Source organism: Callorhinus ursinus, unplaced genomic scaffold, assembly GCF_003265705.2.
Source record: "Callorhinus ursinus isolate GAN/ISIS: 27379988/994484 unplaced genomic scaffold, GSC_fseal_2.0 scaffold19, whole genome shotgun sequence".
In the NCBI taxonomy this organism is placed as follows: Eukaryota; Metazoa; Chordata; class Mammalia; order Carnivora; family Otariidae; genus Callorhinus; species Callorhinus ursinus.
In genome coordinates this window covers 32,762,497-32,784,214 of record NW_027397081.1, presented here as the reverse complement: position 1 = coordinate 32,784,214, position 21,718 = coordinate 32,762,497, and the positions used below count along the sequence as shown (strand labels likewise).

General features: G+C 34.3%; 1 protein-coding gene across 1 annotated transcript in view; it reads left to right on the top strand.

Annotated features, from left to right (window-relative positions):
* CNTN5 (contactin 5) overlaps positions 1–21,718 on the top strand; it is a 1,102,248-nt gene that overhangs the window by 962,478 nt on the left and 118,052 nt on the right. The window contains exon 18 of the mRNA XM_073904019.1: positions 20,320–20,440. Within this exon, the coding sequence (XP_073760120.1) occupies positions 20,320–20,440 (121 nt within the window). The remainder of the gene's footprint in view (positions 1–20,319; positions 20,441–21,718) is intronic.

Below are 21,718 nucleotides of genomic sequence, written 5' to 3'. Positions count from 1 at the left end.
TAGTTTTTGATGTAGTGTTCATTGTTTGCGCATAACACCCAGTGCTCGCAGAACATGCCCTCTTTAATACCCATCACCAGGCTAACCCATCCTTCCACCCCCCTAAAACCCTCATTTTGTTTCTTAGAGTCCATCGTCTCTCATGGTTCATCTTCCCCTCCGATTTCCCCCCCTTCATTCTTCCCCTCCTGCTATCTTCTTTTTTTTTTAACATATAATGTATTATTTGTTTTAGAGGTACAGATCTGTGTATTTTTGAGAACAGGAATCATATCTATCTTGCTAACCATTTTTGAGCACCTGGTATCATGCCTCACAGATTATTTGCTAAATATTTGTTATATTAGTTATTATATAAACAACTATAATTTTATACTCATATATAGTGACTTTCTCATTTCCCCGCTCATCTGTTAAACTACCATACCAAAAAAAGAAAAAAAAGGAATACACCAATACCAGGAAAAATTTTAGTACATTTTTTCACTTTAGAAAAACTTAATGGTTACTGCTATGTGTATAGCACTACATTAGGGCAGGAAACATGGTTCAGTAAAGTGTGATCTCTCTCCTTTAGACCTCCTAAACAAGATAGATTTTTAAATAACTGTTTAATGTAATGTGTTATAGTACTGAGACATTGTACTGTTGAGAGAAGTAAACTGTGGAAGGGAAATTTGAATTATTAACCAAGTATGTCATTGGCAGAAAGACTTAATGTTCAATTGAATTTATTACTAAGTACATTATTAAAAGTTATTCAATCAACTCATATAAGGTAAGGTAATAATCTAACTGATAATTTCTAAATTACCCTAAAATCAAACTTTTTATCATCATATACCTTACACATCTGCAAAACCAAAAGAATTAACTATCTTGAAGCAAAATTACCTAAAATAATTTAGAATACATTAACATGTGAAGATATAACATTATACTAAGCAGTTCAAGGATTTCATATTAATAAGCCTAACTGAAACTATAAAATATCTTATCCTTTTTAACTGTTGACAGCCCCACAAATAAATAAGGCATACTGACAAATTTTTTTAAATACTTATCAAATACAGTGATAGTATTTTACACAAGCATTTCTGAAATCTGCAGTCTAATTGCCACTGTCCATCATTTAAGTAGTAAGGAATACTGAAGGACTGGCTTTTCTGAAGTAAGAGACTTGTGACATACTTTACTCACTGTCCATCACAACCATAATGATTCTGAACGGGCTACTGCAATGTCTTTAGTGTTTAAAATAAGTTTAGCTGGTTAGCATGGAACACTACATCAAAAACTAATGATGTATGGTGATTAACATAACATAATAAAATCAAAAAATAAGTTTAGCTAGTGTTAGAGATGCAAGCATTTCAATAAGATGTTTCTATTTGTTTTTAAGAGTACTCAAAAGACATTAAAAATCACTTTTTCTTAGCTAATTTTTTTGGGGGGAAGGGGGTGCCTGGTTGCCACATATTGTCTCATACCAAAATTCTGACTGGAATAATCCTTTGGTGTGTTTATTTTTATATTCTAGATATTGATATATAAATACCTTTAGAGAATATTTCACAGGTTAAATATCAATGAATACTTTTTGTACACATCTTTTTGTGTCCTGTGAATAACTATAAGAAAGTAATTAAGGAGTAGTTATCCTAAATATGTAGAGGTGAACATTAAACATAGTTCGTATTAATTATTTTTGCTGCAAAATGAATCACTCAAAGCTTAGTGACTTCAAACCATCATTTATTTAGCTCATGATTTTATAAATTAGCAATTTGAGCTAAACTCATGGTCTCAGCAAGAATCATTCATGTATCTGTAGTCTGCTGCTAGTCAACTTTGAGGCACTAATGTTAATGGGTCAGCTGGCTACTGCCTAGGGTAACAGGGGCAAACGGGCTACATGTTTCTTATCATCCAATAGGCTAGCCCAGGCTTGTTCACATAGAGGTCTCACAGTTCCAAGGTCCAAGAGCAGAAGCATCATGATCCCTTAGGTCTAGGCTCAGGACTTGTTCAATATCAGTTCTGTCACATTCTATTATAAGGCCATATTGGATTCAAAGTATAAGGAAACAAACTCCTGCTGGGAAGAACTGCAATATATATATATATATTTTTTTTTATGAAGAACTGCAAAATATTGCAGGCATTTTTGCAATCCCCCACCATCCCTTGTCCTCTGGCCATGATTTTTTACATTTCTTCAGCTTGCTTTCCAGGATCCACAAAAGTCTCATTCAATTCCAATTCCAATTTCTGTTTTGTTGGCTTTTGCTGCAAAAAGAATTTCACAAAAATTATGACCCAATTCTATGGATCAGTAATTTGTGCTGGGCTTAGTTGTTTTTTCTGCTCATCTCACATGGCTCATATATGCATCTGCAGTCAGCTATCAGGTCAACTAGGAGTTGTCTGGGGGAAGATAGCTAGGATGTTATGTCTCTACTCTAAGAGGTCTCCCACCCTATAGCAGGCCAACTCAGGTTATGCCATATGGTTGTTATAGGTTCCAAAAGAGCAATCTCCAATGCACATGCACATTGCAAGCATCTGTTTGTTCCATGTTTGCTAATGTCTCATTGACTAATGCAAGTCACTTCATGAGGTACAGTGAGTATGAGAGGGGGTTGCCTAGGGGTGTGGATCCAAGAAGGCATGAAAACTTTGGGGCCATTACTGCAACAGTCTACCACACAGTCTAAACAATTATCGGGGCCAAATGATTCTTAACTTCGACTATGATATCATTTTTTTTACATTGTTTTTTCTTTTTTTATTATTGTAGTATAGTTGGCATATAATGTTATATTAGTTTCAGGTGTACAACATAGTGATTCAACAATTCGATACATTACTCAACACTCACCACCATAAATGTAGTCACCATACATTATGACATAATTACTGACTATATTCCCTATGCCGTACTTTTTCCTCTCCATGAGTTATTTATAAGTGGAAGTTTTTTTTTATTATTTTTTTAAATTTAAATTCAATTAGCCAACACACAGTACATCATTAATTTTTGATGTAGTGTTCAATTAGTGGCGTATAACTGGAAGTTTGTATTTCTTTTCTTTTTTTTTAATTTTTTATTGTTATGTTAATCACCATACATTACATCATTAGTTTTTGATGCAGTGTTATCATTTTTAAGACAAAACTAAAAGCTAGATCATACATGTGGTATTCTGTAGGGGAAAAATGAGCATTAAGAAACATAATCATTTGCACAACACTAAAATAATATGCTGTCACTACCAACACAAAGTATATCAACTGCTCTACGTAGTCACTCTCTGAATTGATTCTTTTTTATTGAATTAAGTTAATTCAAAGAGCTTGATCTGGCTATACAAAGTAATTTTTCTATTTTATTTGGCTTGTGTTCTCTTTTTTAAAGTATTAGGAAATTTTAAAACTTTACCTGTTAATAGAAAATTGGCAACAGTTAGAACAAAAGAAATTAACAGAGAAATATTAATTGTTCAATTAAAAATGAATTAATTGGCATGTCAGGAAAATAGCATATTCTGAAGATAATTATAATATTTGCTATCTTATCTGTCCTAAAATAATCACTGTTAAATGTCTCTTCCAAAAATTGGTGGTAGTGACTTTTGTGCTTAGTTATATTTTGATAAGAGCAAAAGCATATATATGACTAATTAATGCTGAAAAGATTATGAATATATCCAAAAAGAGGAAAATACTGAATATTCCAAACCCAAAATAAATTCATAGGCTGTTTTAGCCAACATTTCCAGTTGTTGGTTGGTATCATAATTTTTATGCACGGTTGGTATCATTATTTTTGTTATCATTGATTTTGCTACAGCTTAAACTGTTGAAGAGAATGGAAATATTTATAAAACTGCTCACTATCTAAAATTAAATGAAGAGCTTATCCTATAAAGCTATAATAACAGTAGACTAATCCAAGGAAAATAGTAAAGGTGAAAAAATTAGTTCAACTTCATATCATTTTCAAGTTATACATTTAATAATTGTTTCATATGAAATGTATCAATATGGAACTTCCAAAATATATTTGAAGATAAATACAAAGATGACTAAGGTATATTAAAACATGCAAAACATGACAAAGGTTATAATTAGTATAGTGCACATTAGACAGTTTTGTTGAAGTTGTAACTCAAAGGTGAAGGTTCCATCTGTGAGCATAATGGCAGAAAATTAACTTTCCATGAGGTTGATTTTTTAGCTGGTAACACCAAAGAATATCATGAATACCATCAAAGTCCTTCAGGAAATCCTCCAAGAATTTATTTAGTAATGATTATAATCTCAATATATGAAATCAAAGGGACCTGAAAAATAAATTCAACTGGATGGCTTAATATACCAGAAGATAACTCAAAAATAGGTTGTGTATGGGTCTACATAAAAATCCCATCTGCAGCCAAAATAAATTTAAAGAAACATAACTGAATATTTTTAGATGGTTGACACATAGTACAATGTTCTTGAGCAAGCCAAAAATAATATTAACTTTATCAGCTTGGAACACCCTAGTGACATCAAGTTCCAGTCAAATCTGAAGATCTGAAAAACAGTTATAAAATGTCATCTTCCATGTGTCTAGAAATTCTTAACCAGCCACTGAGGTCTCACCTAGCATCATAAGTTTTACATTTACTATGTCATCAATATTACCCACCAGGAGTTTTTTTTTTTTTAAGATTTTATTTATTTCTTTATTTATTTGAGAGAGAGAGAGCGCACAACAGGGAGGAGGGGCAAATAGAGAGGGACAAGCGGACTCCTCGTTAAGCAAGGAGCCCAACATGGGGCTCTATCACAGGACCCTTGAGATCATGACCTGAGCCCAAGACAGCCACTTAATCGACTGAGCCACCCAGGTGCCCCGCGCCAGTATTTCTTAATGTGAAAAGCAAGGTAATATGCTTTTGAGGTTTGAATGCAGTTGCCAGCCTTTATACAATTATGCTGGATTGAGCAGCATGGAGAGCAGATAATAGCAAGACAACATTGAAGCATTTTCCCCAAGATTAACTAAGATATGACCTTTGCAAAGACACTTTAAAAGAATATGGAGAGCAGTATGTCACATGAAACGAACATGACACAGCCATAGATGCTAACAGACGACCATAGTGCTAGACCAGTCTGACATTTAGCAAAAGAAAATGTGAAGACTCTGTTAACAGATGCCTCAAGAAGGCATACCGAGTTAAGCTTGTTAATATCCGAATATTATACTTTTTATGTTTTCCTCTGTCCTACTATAATCCTAGACAAATCATATATGTACAGGAATATTTTTATTATTTTTCAAATTGAAACATTTTAAATATTTGTTCTGTATCTCATTACTCTTATTCAAAAATGCTGAAAATTCTTCATGTTACTTTATATATCTCTAATTCGTTCTTTTCAGTCCATGGTATGACTATGCCTTAATTTATTTAGCCATTTCCCTATTAATAAATATTAACTTTGTTTTCTGTTCTGAGACATTTATGAAGAATGGTACAGAAAACATCTCTAAACCTTTGCACCCATGTGTATTAACAATGTCTTTTCTATGGCATAGATTTCCAGGAATGGATTGCAGAGTAAAAGAATAAATTATTTTTATTTTAAATAGTTGCTGCCAGAATTTTCACAGAAATGACAGAGTATCAAATTATGCTACTTAGTGATATCATGATATAGTAAAAGATTGCTAGATCAGGTTGGGAGAGGGTTTCAAGAGTTTTTGCTGTGGGCCCAGCTTTGTTCCTACTTAGTTGTATTACATTAGATGAGTAATGTCAACTCTCGGAGTCCTCATCTTCAAAGTGAAAATGTTAGAGTCATGACTCCTAATGTTCTACCTAATTTTAAAGTTCTGTGACTTTCAAAGACTAAAATCCAAAAAAGTCTCCAGATATGGTATCCAATAACAGTGAAATCATTTTTAAAAATTTTAACACATACTAACCATTTTTTCAGGAGGGAACACTGATAGCTATAAAAATCACATTTTTCCTTTATTAAATATTGAATACCTACTTGATTAATGGAAGATATCTCAAAGTCTCCTGATGTTCCTAGAATGGGACAAATCTCTATGCTGAAAGAGTTCCAAAATGGAAAAATAATCTCAAATCAGAATTCTTCCCTAGGGCTAAGAATATATTTATATATATAATACCTTGATAAATAATAAAAGTTTCCTCTAAAGCTAAATAAAGATTTCCTCTAAAAGCAACAATAATCTTAGAAAATGAAACAATGTCCTTTTTTCTGGAGAAGAGATCAGCATGCCTTATTTTTTATAACCAGCATAAACACACACACACACACACACACACACACACACACAAATTCCACATATAATGAAAAATTCAAGCCCTACTAATGTGAAATCTTTGGACAAAATATATATGATATGCACATGATTATTGGTGTTGTTATCAATTCACAGATGTGCAGCTTTGAAGAGTCTTGTAAGTATTCCTTGAAATATCAGAAACTGTATTACATAAAGAAGAGTGATAAGTGGTAGAACGTGATGATTTTTAAGATTTTGAGTAAAGTCTGATTTTTATATGTTAAATAATTGGTGAATTTTCATTCATAAAATTGCAAATCCTTGTTATTAAAAATGAATTTTCTGTGATAAAATGTCTTGACTGGCTTTCAAAATGTCAGTTGAATTTGACAGAAAGTCCTTGACCTTGAACTTTTCATAGTTGGCTTTTGATTGACACATTTATTCAATTCGACCTTTTTTTTTAAGATTTTATTTGTTTATTTGACAGAGAGAGAGAGATAGTGAGAGAAGGAACACAAGCAGGGGGAGTGGGAGAGGGAGAAGCAGGCTTCCTGCCGAGCAGGGAGCCCGATGTGGGGCTCGATGTGGGGCTCGATGTGGGGCTCGATGTGGGGCTCGATCCCAGGACCCTGGGATCATGACCAGAGCCGGAGGCATATGCTTAACGACTGAGCCACCCAGGCACCGCTCAATTTGATCTTTTAACAGAACTATTCTTCTGTTTGAATCTTCATTGGAAGATTGTTGTTGTAGCTCACAATCTAAGCAATAGTTTGAATAGTCTTTTCTGACGTTGATGTGTTTAAATTCGCTAAATTCTAAGTATTTTTGATGTTGATGAGAATCTTCATGACTGTGAAAGAAAATGCTTAAATGGATGCTGTGACCCAAATTGCCTTCTTTTACAGTGAAGTACTTTTTCAGTAAGAAACTTGTTCCTAAACATTAGTTACTATCAAATTAGGCTAGGAGAAGAATAGTATCTCTTCATGAAACCCATAGTGGAAATAATACAGCTACTTGTTGAAGATTGTACTTGTTAAAATACTTACTAATATTGAAATAAAATGTGAATGCCTGAAAACTTGAATTTTGAAGGAAAACTTGGAACAGCTATATATTTAACTGGCAAATTCATCTTTAGAAATTCTTATATAAAATTAATTATTCCACTTGGAATATTATTATGTTTTTGCAAAAAGTTTAGGTATAAAACTTTCTCCACTATTCTTGCTCATTTTTTCTTTCAAACTGTCACACATTCCATAGCAATGATTCCATAATAAACCATATTTTTTCCATATATGCGAAGAGGCTTTATGTGCCAGACACTGGTATATTAGTGAACTGAATATCATCTTTATTTACCATATTTATTTATAAGAATGAATTCCAATTATGGTTGATTCTCACAAGATCAAAATATAGTTAAAAATGCCTTTAGGGTGATATTTACTCAGTGGATACAAAGTCCTTTTCTTTTTTTAGTCCATTTATAGCTCAAGAAGATGAAATGAGAAATAAGTTTGTTTTTCAACCCAGAAAGTTCTAGGTTGGAAACACTTCCTCTAACTTCTCCCTGAGGATAGTCTTTTTTTTTTTAATTAAGTCACTTCTCTTATACATTACCACAGATAACTAAAAGAAGCCGTCAGTCAACACTTTCAATACTCATCTTCCTTATAAATGTCCTTAATTCGATCCATAATTTCATTAGAAACCTTTTTGTATATTCCACATTACCACAGGCAAGGGTTTTGCTAATTTTTCTGCCAGTTCATAACTGAAGTACTTTTGTTCCAGCCTCTAATTGCAATCTCCTCAATGTTTTCCCAATCTCCATTAAGTTTCTTTGGGTTCTTCCCTGTCTTGAACTGGGGGTCTGGACATCGTGGGAAAATATTCTGGTATAAACAAAGGGTCTTATACCCACACACTTGGGATCTTTACCTGAGGACATACTTTATTTGTAGTACCCTGGATTGATGCTTGCCAAGGCCATTTCTCACTTTGCTATTCCTTTACCCTTGGGTGAGACTGAAGATGAGAAGTAGTTTGGTTTTTGAATCTAGAGTCCTGGCTTCTTCAAATTTCCTCAGTATTCTGCTTCAGAAATGAGTGATTCTCTCTTTTCAGTTCATTTTTTCTGTACTCATACCTTATTTTATATAGCTAAAAGAAACCTTTTGGTACTTTTAATTTTCTTCCTGAAAATATCCCCTTAAGCAAATTCAAAGTTTGTTCACCACGAATAATGTGTTGTTCACATTATCTCAGATGACTGTATTGCCAATCTTTTCCAGCACTGCATGAAGTTTCATCTTTTCTTCAGTATCCTATAACAGTTTCTTCACTCTTTGTCAAACCTTTATCAATAGTCTCCTTGAGATCCTTCCAGCTATCATTCATACTGTCCTCATGGCCTCTGAAAATAACCCCAAAGCCAATACCACATGTTTAGATTTGAGTTACAGCAGCCCCACTTCTAGGTACCAAATTATTTTATGGTTATTCACTGCCATACAAGAAGGCACTCCAAAACTTAGTGTTATAAAATGACAACTATTTTGTGCTGCTCACAATTTTGTGGGTCAGGATATCAGGCATTTGCTGTTATTTAACAGCAAGGATGGCCTGTTTGAAACCCAAGGATGGCTTGAATCTGTCCCACAAGGGCTGAGCCTTTAGCTGGGGTGGCCAAGTGGCTGGAGATGGCCTTTAGGTCAGTAAGTACTATGTGTCTTAAGCCTCCATTCTGGCTGTTAGATGGATTCCCAGTTCTGCCAGGGCTAGAATGCCCAAGATGATTTTTTTGCTCACAAGTCAAGTGGCTGGGCTAGAATGGTTAAAACTTGGAATCTCTGGACTTCTCTCTTTCACCATGAAGTCTCTCCACATAAATAGCTTAGCCTTTTTTATAGGATGACAGCATCAGGAGAGTGTGACTTTTTAAATGACAGCTGGCTTTCCCCAGAAAAAAAATGTCCCAGGGGGCCTAGGAAGAAGTTGCAAGTCTTCTTATGATATAGCCACAGAATTTCCAAGACATCATTTCTGTCATATTCTATTAATAAAAAAGTCACTGAGACCAGTCCAGATTCAGGCACTAGGAAATTTGACTTCACCTCTCAATAGAACAAGTACAAAAATCTATGTGAACACCTTTAGTCTACCACAGTAAACAAGAAGCTAAGTCCTAGGCCTAATAAGTTTTTTGAGCAACAATACATGCAAAAGGTGTCACCATAAAGCACAGAAACCAATGTAGTATAATACAGATTGTGAGAGATTTGCTACAGTATAGTATTATGGTTAGCCATAATAAAATAGAATAGATCTCACCATTGACTCGGTGAAAATTTTAAATACCTCTAAGTGCAATGTCTTCCTGAAAAGGAAAAGGGATAACTTACAGGAAAGAATAAACATTAGCAGGGCAGAAGTGAAGAGAATCTCAAGATACTAAATTTAATTCATAATAGAGCATTAAAGCATTAAAGCTCCATTACAATTATTGGCAGATATTTTACTGTAGAGAGAGGTTGGGGATCAAAAGGCAGGGGTAGAATCCATGCCCCAGAAGGAGTAATAGTTAAGATCATAAACAAATATGTCATTAACCAATGACAGGGAGAAGAGAGAAAAAGAAGCAGTAGATTAGAGCAAGTAGATCTCTTCTGGTTTAGTCTTCCAGACTCAGTATTAGCTTCCCTGGCCTCCCCCATCATGCCAGAGAACCAGGATGATAAATTGCTTGAATCTAAGTGACCCAAGTAAAACAAAGACAGGCAAACAAAGTGGCCTCATTCCAGACTCATTCCTAAAGTTCTGTGTGAAAATCAATGAAACACAGAGTGGTCTACCATATGCCTGGCACTTTAGGACTTTAAAACAATACCAGATCAATACTAGTCCTAACTGATGAGTGAGATGAGAGCTACTATATTCTGTATGCTTGGGCTTTGCTGATTTCAGGGAAGAAATAGAAATCCCACAGAGAGTTGTCTGATCACTCTTTCCCATAGCCAGTATGGGACTAGACTTGCATGCAGATATTGACTATGCTGCAATGTAAAATCAGTAGCAGAACAAAATTCAGTGTGGAAACCTGTATATGATAGTGTAACAAAATAGTGTTGACCTTAAAGGATAAACTGAGAATGAGACTAGAAAAAAGAGAACAGAAACATTGATGTATCAGTAAAATATTGACCCATCTAAGTTATGCACTTAGGTTAGGAAGTCAAGTTTGGTCAATTCTCCTTCAACTAAAGACGTGTCACCATAAACTGCCAATGGCTTTTTTTTTTCAATCATTTGTGGGTGACCTATAGAAGATTCTCTTGATTCTGGATTAATGATCACAGAAAAGATGAATAATGCCATGAACAAATGAGGTTGATGGGTCATGTATATTATCAGAAAGGTGATTCTGATATTTCAAAGGGAGATATAGCATTTCATATCTAGATATGGTAGATGAAAGACAGTCATAAAAGAATGCGCTCAGAATAATTCTGTGTTTTATTTAGAAAACTAATTTCTAATAATTTCATGGTTGTTACTATACCTGAAACCATTTTATTATAATATTTTGACACACTTGCCAAATTTTGCTTTAATACTGGTGAATCAAATTACCTACAAGTCTAAGCAGAATAAGGATTAGTTTTACAGGCAGAATAGTAGAATAAAAGAACTCTTGATGAGAGTCAGGTGCCCAAGGCTCTTCTTTCTCCTCACTTAACTTGCCCTTGAACAAGTCACCTACACCTTTTAGCCCTCAGTTTTCTCAACTGCTGTAGGAATTGGTTAACCAATGATTTAACTGTCTTTCCACACTTAAATCAATATATTATGTGGTGATTTTTTAAAAAAGATTTTATTTATTTATTTGAGAGAGAGAGTGAGAGCAGGAGGAACAGCAAAGGGAGAGGGACAAGCAGATTCTGTGCTGATGTGGAGCCTGATGAGGGGCTTGATTCCAATACCCTGAGATCATGAGTTGAGCCAAAATCAAGAGTCAGATGTTCAACTGACTTAGCCACCCAAACACCCTGCAATGATTTTTTAAATACTATTTACTACTTCAACATATCACATTGCATTATGCCTAGTTGTCTACTGCTAATATTGCATTTTGAGTTTCTCAAAGGTATAATTGATCTCTTCTCTTATAGCCTGTGCAGCTCAGATATGATGGATTTTATCTCTTGTAACAACTCCAGTCAACTGAAGCTCTGTGTTGAGAAGAATGAATAGGTTGGGTCAAAGCTCAGGCATATTAACTATGAGTAAAGAAGGGTGTAATTTCAAAGGTACCAAATATTTGCAATTTCCTGCTTAGGCAAAATAGATACTCTAACAAATGATTAGTGAATGAATGAATAATTTTATAATGGTGCATGTGCCATGAGCTCTCATAAAATAAAATATGTAGCTGTTATAAAGTTTTATTATTCTGGAGATTTCTTAGTGGTTATGCCATTGCCAACTGTTTACAAAGCACATATTAATGCATGAATGAACAAAATTTTTCCTGACTAGTTCTATCATCTGTATGTAACGTCAATGAGAAATAATTTAAGAAGCATAAGCTCAGTGAAAGATAGTTAAGATTATTCCATTACTAGACAATGGTGTAATTTACTCTAAAGAAAAACATTTATTCTCTATCTTAATTATTATCTTTTTATATCACTATTTTTAACACAAGATTTTAGAAGATGTAATATCTTCTATTTCTATTTTTTTATTATAGAAGATGTGATATCTTCTATTTCTATTTTTTTTTATGCTAGAAGATGTGATATCTTCTATTTCTATTTTTTTAAGACTTGGGCACCTGACTCTCATCAAGAGTTCTTTTATTCTACTATTCTGCCTGTAAAACTAATCCTTATTCTGCTTAGACTTGTAGGTAATTTGATTCACCAGTATTAAAGCAAAATTCTATTTCTATTTTTTTATGTAATATCTTCTATTTCTATTTTTTTATGCATTGAGAAAACCCCAAGTCAATATAGAATAGAAAAGAAAATACAGGGATAGCTGGGTAGCTTAGAATGTAGAGCATGCAACTCTTGTTCTCAGGGTTGTAAGTTTGAGCCCCACATTGGGAGTAGAGTTTACTTTTTTTATTTTTTTAATTTTATTTATTTATTTATTATTTATTTATGTCTGTATGTATTTGAGAGAAAGAGAGAATGAGCGAAGGGAGTTGGGGGAGAGGGAGAGAATCCCAAGCAGACTCCCCACTCAGTACAGAGCCCCATGCGGGGCTCAATCTCATGACCCTGAGATCATGACTCAAGCCAAAGCTCAACCAAATGAGCCACCCAGGCCCCCCTGGAGTTTACTTTAAAAAAGAAAGATACAAACATTAAAGTAAAGGAAAAATAGATATTTTACAGTTTACAAAGAGATGTATGCCAACTCCTTGATATTTATTCCAAAGAGCACCATTGCCCAGAATAGGCACATATGCTCCAGGAGACCACAGACAATATTAGTGTGGCTTGGAGGGTTCAGAACACAGGACCCCACACTGAGAAGTGTCTTGTGTTTGGTGTAGTGCTCCACTGACACCATTTTGAAATTCTTAATAATTTTTGGACAAGGAGACCTGTATTTTCATATTACAATGGGGCTCATAAATTATGTAACCAGTCCTAGTGGCCAGTTAAGTCTTTCTAAAAAAAATAAGATTTAAACAAACCCTTAACATATGAGACAGAATTTGGAGACTTTGGTAGGTCACTGAGGAACCACTTGAGGAAAGGGGCAAAGAGTATATTTTCCACTATAGTAAGAGACAAGGTAGGTTGAGTCCAGCCTTAAATACTGTTTAAGAAGTTGGGTCACCTTGTAGGCAGTAAGTAAAGATAGCCAGTGAACATTTTGCAATTGTAAATAAAATCAGTTTTAAAGAAGGATGAATCTAGCAATGGCACGTTAGATGGGTAATGATGAGAGACAGGGGATAACATGGAGGATATAAGAAGGTGGCTTGAAAGCTACTATTAGAAACCTAAATTTAGAAGTCAATGTTCATGGGATGATTGTTACAACTAAATGAAGAACACGAAAGAGCAAATATCTTTCTTTGGATCCTGAGTATTTTGCTTAACACACCCATTTCTCTCATTCACATTTATTCCAAACCTAGCTGCAGATATGAGGAAAGCTACTCCATAATCTCTTCTTATGTTTTTTCCATCAAACCTGGATTAAACTAGACATTCAAGTGCAGAGTCTATATATGTATAACCCAAAGTTTAGCATAGCCCAAGAAATAAATAGCTGTTGAATTAATTAGTGATTATTGCATAAACAATAAAAGGAGACTATATCAGATATTCTTAGCAGGTATATAAGATAAACTTTAGCAACAGTTAGGAAGGAGTTACAAGTAAGTTCAAGAAAGTATAGACTGATAAACTATATGACCTTGTCTGTTTCATGCCTATTTTAACTTAGAGGCACTAGATTAGTATAGAAATGACACTATAGGTATTTAGAGCTTGTCTTAGTCTGTCAAGAGTGCTGTAACAGAATACCTTAGAATGGGTGGTTTATACAAAACAGAAATTTATTTCTCACAGTTCTGGAGGCACTGACAGATTTAGTGTCTGGTGACAGACTGCCAACTTTTACTATGTCCTCACATGATCGAAGGGGTAAAAGAACTCTCTGGGGTCTCTTTTATAAAGGCACTACTCCCATTCATACTATACATCCCAAACACCTTACCTCCAAATACATCACATTGGGGATTAGATTTCAATATGTGAATTGGGAGTGGGGTGATGGGGTACACATACAGTCTATAGCAGAACCCTTTTATCTTGATCATTTATGTTAATCTTTTTTTAAAGATTTATTTATTTATTTATTTATTTATTTATTTGAGAGAGAGTGAGCATGAAGGGGGGAGGGTCAAAGGGAGAAACAGATTCCCCGCTGAGCAGGGAGCCCAACGTGGGACTTGATCCTGGCACTCCAGGATCATGGCCTGAGCTGACGGCAGTCGCTTAACCAACTGAGCCACCCAGGCACCCCATTTATGTTAATCTTAGATAAAGGAATGCACATTACCTACCACTAGGGAAAAGAGAGTCAATGCACATGTGTTCAGATCAGAGACATTTTTTAAGAATTAGGGAACAAACATACCACCTAAGTCTGACATCGACTGACATGTTAGATATTACATTCTCTAGTCCCATATATCTACTTGGGAAAGGAGGAACACTATTGTGATGCACATAGCATTTTGTCATTCATTCATTATTCTTCATATATCCAATTTTGTAATTGAAGAAATAAGTATGACTTAACATTTTTATTTTTAAATTTGTTATACTAAAATTTAATTTTAACTTTTCCTGTATATTCTTGCTTTGACCTGCTTCCTAATGTCTAATCTTCATTTTAACCAAGATAGTGGACTGATCCCATGAATTCATGACTTTGTGCTTATAATACTAAGTGATCCAGCTTGGATATCTGGCTATTCTGAGTTCATCAAAGAGTTACCAACTCGTTCCTCTTTAACCTACATCATCAAGTAAAACTTTTTCTGCATTTTTCTGTGTACTTAAAAGTATGTTATTAGAATATGTGTTGGAAATTAAATACCAAGGTCCTAGTAATGGGATATGAGAGCGATTTTTACCTATTTTTAGTCTTCAGTGCATTGTTGCATGCATTTACTATTTCATCATTATAGACATAAATGTTTTTGTCAAATAGTATTTTGTCTAGTATTTTTTCACTAGTAGCAATTAATTTTTCTATTTCAGAGAGTATGTCCAATTACTTAGGCATGCAAGTTAATATCAGCTTTCTTTAAAAATATATTAAAACCCATGCCATCATGAATGTAAATCCTTTTATATAAAGGTTTAAGAAAAAAAAAACAGTTGGAAAAATAATGTATATGTATGTTATTTCCTTATCATGGTAGGGTACTTGAAACAAATCATCCTCTGGGGAAAAAAAATACTGTACCAGGGAAATCTTTTAAGTATTCAAGAGTTTATGTCAATAATATTAATCATATCTAATAATCCATGTCTCATAGCTGATACCTAGTTTTTTTATGTTAGAAAAAATTTTTAAAATCACGCCTCACAGAATTTATATGCTATGTTACTTTTGCTTTGTAGAGAAGAATGCTTTGTATGTCTGTTAGGGGCTAGGGATGCTGGAAATGCCCTATGTGAGCTTCTTGAGAAAGTTAAATAAACCCTAAATGAGGGCACAGAAACAGCCATCCCCAGCAGGCTTCTCACTGAGTCATTCAGCATGAGTCCTATTTACAAGAATACTCAATTTAAGCTATCTTGTTGTTTGGATGATTCATTCCGCACAAACATTCTCAGAGTGCTTAGTATGTGCACAGCATTCTGCTAAATCCTGCTTTTAAAAAAAAAAGCTTTAAGAATATTTTACACTTTTGAAGAATTTCCCAGTAGTTCATGTATGTATGTACTTTGTTTCACTTGATTTCCCTCATGAAAGAGATAGTGCAGTTATTATCCCAATAAAGTGACTTTCCCAGAGTTGCAGGGCTAGGAAGTCACTAAACTAAGGCTAAAATTCAGGTCTTCTTATTCTGAGTGCAGTAGTTTCCTTATAGGAGAGTAAGAGTGGATATATATATATATAATAAAACTAAGCACTTATCAGAAAACCTACTATATCTATGGAAAACATTGATAGACATTTGTCAAAGGAGTGAACACCAATTAAAGAAAGATTTGTCTTGGCTAAGAGTGTGATTATAGTGCCCTTTAACAGATAGCATTTATCAAACATTCACTATGTACCGGACATTATTATGGACTTTACTTGCATTATCACATTGCAGCTGTGAGAGAAGTTTTGCATGATAGACTAATTTTCCCAAGTTAAAAATTTAATAAGTGGTAGAGCAAGAATTGTGTCTTCCTGAAACCTGTATATACTCTTTAAGGACCTTTTTTCCACTTTTTCCATGATCTGTTCTTATTTCCCATCCTAACTTTTTTGAAAGAAAAAAATGAGGGGAATGAGGAGGTATGTTAGGCACAGAGAAGGAAGGAAACAAGTCATTTCATGCACTCATCAGCTCACCCAGTGATCATTGGCTGCATTAGCACCAAGCTCAGCTCTGGGACTGTCCATAGTAGACCTTGGGGGTGACTTCCAAAAACATCAAGTGCTAGTTCAGAGACACGAGCATAATTAAACAGTGTCAGAACAAATGAAGTCTAGCCCAGAAAGTCCAGAAAGACTTTACCAAAGAGAAGGCCTTTGAGCTGTCTAAAAGTATCTTCTCAAGCAAAGAAAGGAGAAAGATCATCTGCAACAGAACAACAGGCAGAATTATGGGAAGTAGTCCCATGGATGAGGAAAGGTGAGAGTAAAGCTGTAGAAGCACAGGACTCTGTCATAGGAGGTGGCATCATGTTCTGAGGAGCCTTCTGTGTTGAAGTGAGGAGATTGGACTTAATCCACAAGGTAATAGGAGACAGCACACACTTTGAACAGCAAAGTTATATGTGCTTCCATTTTTAGGAAGTCTTAACTAGCAGTCTTATGTGGGATGAGGACATTTAGTCAAAGTGAAAGCCAATAAAGATTTGGATTTGAGTGGAGGGATGACAGTTCCTGTATTATTTCAAAGCCATAAATAAAAATTACAATAATCGAGCAACTGCTCTAGTGAGACTATGTGACCAAGAAATGTAAATGATTTAGCCATGTTGCTGCTCTCACAGAGAGTAAACATACAGCCTCTTTCTTTGTTCTTTTTTTATTATAGTTGATATACAGTGTTGCCTTAGTTTCAGGTGTACACTATAGCAATTTGACTAGTCTATGCATTATGCTATGCCCAAAACAAGTGTAACAGCCTCTTTCTTAAAGAGTCTTCATTTATTCAGCCATTCAACAAATATTTATTGAGCTCCCGCTATGTGGCATGCACAATGCTAGGTGCACAATGCTTGGAGCATTATGTTAAGTACTGGTTGTGGGGAAGTTCATTTGAAACAACATGTAACACAGTTTATTCATAAAGCCAGAAAAAGCAGCAAAGAAAAGACAGGATATAAAGTAAGTGTCAAACAGAACAAGAAAAGAGAGAATAACTCCTAAGAGAGAAAAAGTGAAAATGAGGTTTAAGCTTAAGAAAGCAAGCATCTGCTGTAAGTAACCATTTCATTAAAAGTGCACTAAATTGTGGAGGTTCTCTCAGGAACTGCATACTGTGGACTGAGATTAAGTATAATGGGATCCCCCATGAATTCTTCTCATTACTTCTCTTGAAAGATCAGTAAATCTACTGAATGGGTAATTTAGGTTTAGTGTTCACAATCCATTCATTTTACTTTTAATCTTCCCTGTTTAGAACTGTAAAAATATAATGTAGGTATAATCCAAAAGAGAAGGAATGAGCCCAAAATGAGACTATTTCAACTCCTCAAATAGTCTTGACATTGATAGAAATACAATAATAGACTTTTTATTCCTGATAGATGTTGATGGAGCTTCAGCCAGTATAATAAAGTATTGCATACTATTAATTGCAGGAACCAAGTAAAGGACAACATAGGAAAGATAATCTATACCTCACCCTCCTGAATTCCTCTAATCTTTATGTAATTTTTAGTGAAGACTCATCTTAATCTCATTAAGTTTTTCTTTTACTATAATTCAACAGAAAGGACAAAGGTTTGAGGACTTTTATCCAGGACAAAAAGAAATCAATAATTTGGGAAGAAAAGGTTCTGGAAAATAGACAATCAATTATTTAATCACAAGAATGCAATTTTATAAAATAATTTTTCAAAAATGTGAGGCTGAAAAATGACTTTTAGTCATTACTTTTTCCACTGTTAAACTACCACCAATCAGTTTGTGATACTAGAAAATAGACAAGCAAATAAAAAAACAACAAAACAAAAAATAACAAGCATAGTGTTCCAGAAGCATATTTCTGGAAGTAATAAAATCCCTTTATGATTTTCTGGACCTATCCTTGGCTTTTCCATTAGACATAGGCCCCATTCTGGGTTCAGAGTGTGCATATTGATTCCTGATTAATTTGAGTACCCTATTAGGAGAGCTTCTTTGAAATCCAAGGGGAAAAAGAAATTTTTGTACCTAAGATGGACCCATACTATATAAAGTGATAAAAATATCAAAACTTATTTATAAGTATTAAATTATGTTGATTTGAAACTGAATTATAACTTATAATGTTTATAATTTGCTTTTGTTTACCCATATTAAATCAAAGAGTTTTAAAGTATAAATTTCCTTTTCAGATTTGAAAGAAGTAAACAGGCCAGTATAGATAAGAAAATGAAATTTAAGAGTACCAATTTATCCTCAGGAAATTAACAGCATAGGACATTCTCTGGACAAATATCACATTCTTTGAAATAATTGTTATGACATTTTAATGCACTCTTACCATGAAGCAATCCCTTGTAAATGACTAAATCAGACTATGACTTAACAATTATTTCATGAGAGAAAACTTCAATACCTTTAGAAATTCCTATCATAAGACCAATAGAAAGGGGGAAAAAAAAACAGAAATGAAATACCAGAAAGAAGTGTTTTAAAACATAGTATACAGTTAAGCATTTCATTTAAATAAATACACATAATTTTACAGGTAAAAACTTCCAATGACTTCACACACTTTCAATGAACGTTAAGGAAAGAAAAAAGAATCCAAAGAATTTCTAGAAATTCTTCTTGCTTTTATGGTTTTTATAAAACCCATTGGTCTATATCAAAATAAAGGCAAGCAACTAAACTCAAATAATTATTGGGATACTGCCCTCTAAGGACAAATACACTTTTTTTTAAAGGTAATTCACCTATTCCATCAAAAAATAAAAGATCTCTAATCTGAAGTGCTTCTCTTTGGCTTGCATTAAACATCCTTTCATATACTCAACTACTGTTAAAGAGAACTGTTGAGTTCTTTGAATATATCATTTCAAGCTATATGTATCTACACTCATTTCAGCCAATTGTTTTTGATTGCAACATGAAAACTGAAGAGTGTATTGGAGTTTTGCTATGTTGTTATCTGAAAAAATACCTTATGAGTTGTGAATTCCAGATCTTTGGATGTTCACACACACCGGCACACTCACCCACCCACCCCCACACACACAAATCTGTCTTTCCTGATAGGGTAAATGAAAGCCAAGATTAAGTAATGAAAGTCTGTACCTGTCATTCTAATGTGTAGGATCATCACTAATCCCATGAACTGATTCATCTAAAAGATACCTATTTATGTCCTTAACTGCAGTTGTTCAACTATGTTCTAATCATCATGCTCCCAACAAGAATCAAGTGTTTCGAAACTCCTTTGTGTTTCATAACTACACTGATAAGCAGAAATACAGGCTGACTCTACTCCCTGATGGTGATGGTTATGGGAGGAATAAATCTTCGTTATGTAAAGACACATGGCTTTGGGACCAGCAGTCTTTCACCTAAGCACCCTCACTCTGTTGCCTACGGTGTACTTACAAAAACAATCATTCAATAAAGCTGCACAAGATAATCTTTTGACTGCTATCTTCTCATAATTAATTTCCACACGTTGCTATTCCTTTCAAAACTATTGTCTTGCCACAATATAGGCCTGTCTCTGAATGTCAAAATGATAATTTTGGCTCACTGATTATTTTTCCTATACTTTAAATATATGAATGTTTATGCATATTTAAATATTTCTTAAATATTGTAGCTGCTAAATCATGATATGAAATATTTAATGTTCAAACTCTTTATTAGCAATCGTTGAAAACATAACTTCCATGTGTTCCTTAAAATAGGGCTTGTTTGATTTCTGTATTGTTGTCATATAAATTGTAAGGACAAAAATGGGCCCTATAACTGAATGTACAAAATTCCCCTTAAACCATCTTGAACTAGGCAGATTTGCAACATTTTAAACTGGCACTTCATCCCTCTTTCAGCAAGCATCCTCTGCAGATTTAATGATCAGGAACATCCTTCTGATGCATGCTGGGAGATATGGCTGCAGGGTACAGACCACAGCAGACAGTGTGTCAGATGAGGCAGAACTTCTGGTTAGGGGTGAGTATGCTAATAGTGCAGTCTGAAGACATGATCACCATAAATTATCATACAAAGGAATTTAAATGCATGGACTTTGAGCACATTAGTACTGTGCATTTTACTTTCAATTTTACAATATATGTCATTTTTGCTTAACCTTTTGCCTTTGAAAAGATCACATGGAAAACTGCTTCTTAGTAACAGACAAAACCTATAGATCCAACTTCAGGGTCTAAAACACCTTTAGTAGTAAGGGGTCACTTAGTGTTTCACCAACTTAATGCCAAACAGAAATTTTAAACAGTGGAGCCACAGATACTTGGACTAAGAGATAAAATTTGTTTGTGTGTAGATGTGTTTTACAAATGCAAAGCTAGTAGAACCCTTAGGCATTTTTTTTTTCCTCCACTAACTTCTAAATTCTGCTTCCCAAAACAGGAAAACTGAATACTTAATATGGTGGCATTTGCCACTGTTCAGTGACAGGGGTTTTTTAAGTCTGAAAATGTCAAACAGAGTCTGTGCATAAATGACAGTTAAGTGGTTTCCACTATGAACTGGGCTGCCGAATTCTGCAACCCTATAAAGTTACATCTTATTTGAATTAAGTAAATGACTACAGCGCTAATTTCTTTTAGCACATTATTCCACAGTGTGGGAAATGCAGCTCCTAGCATGCATATTCTTTCTATCTCCTCCCTTCCTCCCTTCCTCCCTTCCTCCCTTCCTCCCTCCCTTCCTTCCTTCCTTCCTTCCTTTCTTCCTTCCCTTCTTCCTTCCCCCTTCTTCTCTCTCTCTCTTCCTTCTTTTCTCTTCTGTCTTTTAGTTTGAGATACAATATACCTACAGAAAATTCCACAAATTATTTGTGTACAGGTGTATACCTCAATGAAAAATCAAATATGAATACACCATGAAACTAAGTTCAAGACAAGTAGAACACTAACAGAATCTCACCTAGTGCCTCTCCTTTTTTGATTTTAAACAATTACATTTTGAGTGATGTGAGTATTGTATGCTAAGACTCTTTGCATGATCTCTGCAAATAAAAATTCACAATCCATAGCAAAAACTTATATTTTAGATTTACTTGTCTTTTATCTACTTGAAGTGTTTTCCAATCATGACTTTTAAGAATTCATTAATATTATAAAAATCTTGAGTAGGAAACATAAGGCATATAGTAAGCTTCATCATCTCTTTGTTTTAGTTGTATGTATTATGAAAGGTTTATTGATTTTTGGTAGTGCATCCATCATTGATCCAAGTAAAATATTGTTTTGAAACAAGTGTGTA